Source organism: Eimeria mitis, genomic scaffold (genome assembly GCF_000499745.2).
Source record: "Eimeria mitis Houghton genomic scaffold, Emh_scaff4804, whole genome shotgun sequence".
NCBI lineage: Eukaryota > Apicomplexa > Conoidasida > Eucoccidiorida > Eimeriidae > Eimeria > Eimeria mitis.
Window position 1 is genome coordinate 2,235 of NW_013573105.1, and position 755 is coordinate 2,989.

General features: G+C 63.8%; 1 protein-coding gene across 1 annotated transcript in view; it reads left to right on the forward strand.

The window, feature by feature from the left end:
• Window positions 1-755, forward strand: part of EMH_0077780 (uncharacterized protein) — a gene marked incomplete at both ends in the record, with an annotated part of 3,071 nt that overhangs the window by 770 nt on the left and 1,546 nt on the right. Inside the window, one exon of the mRNA XM_013499906.1 lies at window positions 1-753. Within this exon, the coding sequence (XP_013355360.1) occupies window positions 1-753 (753 nt within the window). The remainder of the gene's footprint in view (window positions 754-755) is intronic.

Consider the following 755-nt stretch of genomic DNA (forward strand, 5'->3'; position numbering starts at 1 on the left):
CAGCAGCAGTCCTGGGGTTGCTGGGGCCTCTGTGCAGCGCAGCCGCTCGGCGCTGCTGAGCCCGACAGCACAGCAGGCAACCGTCAGCTACCTCGATGCCTTTCATCAGAAACAGCGCAGCCAAAACAGCTGCGACCTGCGACGAAGGCACGAGGCCCTTGACACTCTCAAACAGTGGCGGGGGGCCCCCAAGCCAGGCGGATGGCGGGTTGCTGGGGAGAGTACGACGGGGGTGGTCGGGGGAGATGGTGCAGCTTCACGAGGGTTTCCTGGGGGCCCCCCTGGGGGCCCCCCAGGGGGCCCCCCTGATGGGCGCGTGAGGAGAGGATCTGCTGCATCACGCTCGCGGCAGCAGCTGGTGGGGGAGATGGCGGCTCTGTTCAGCCGTCTGTGTATGGGGGAGGAGCAGCGGCTGCTTGTGGTGTATCGACAGAAGCTATCGCGGCTGGAGAAACAGCAGCTGCAGCTGAGCTCACTTTCAGCTCGATTGATTCGTTCAGCTTCTGCAACAAAGGCGAGAGGAACTCTTATCAAGGAGAGATCCTTTCAGCTGCAGCGGCAGCTGCAGCAGCAAGAGCCAGCAGCAAAAACACCAAGCAAACGCATCCCAGCTTCCTTGCTGCTCCCGCTGCCCACATTCAGCCCTGCATGCAACACGCAGACACCGCAGCAGCAGCAGCAACAGCAGCAGCAGCAGCAGCAGCAGCAGCCTTCAGATCCCTGGCGCCGTCTGCTGCGGCGGGCACGGCCTGCGC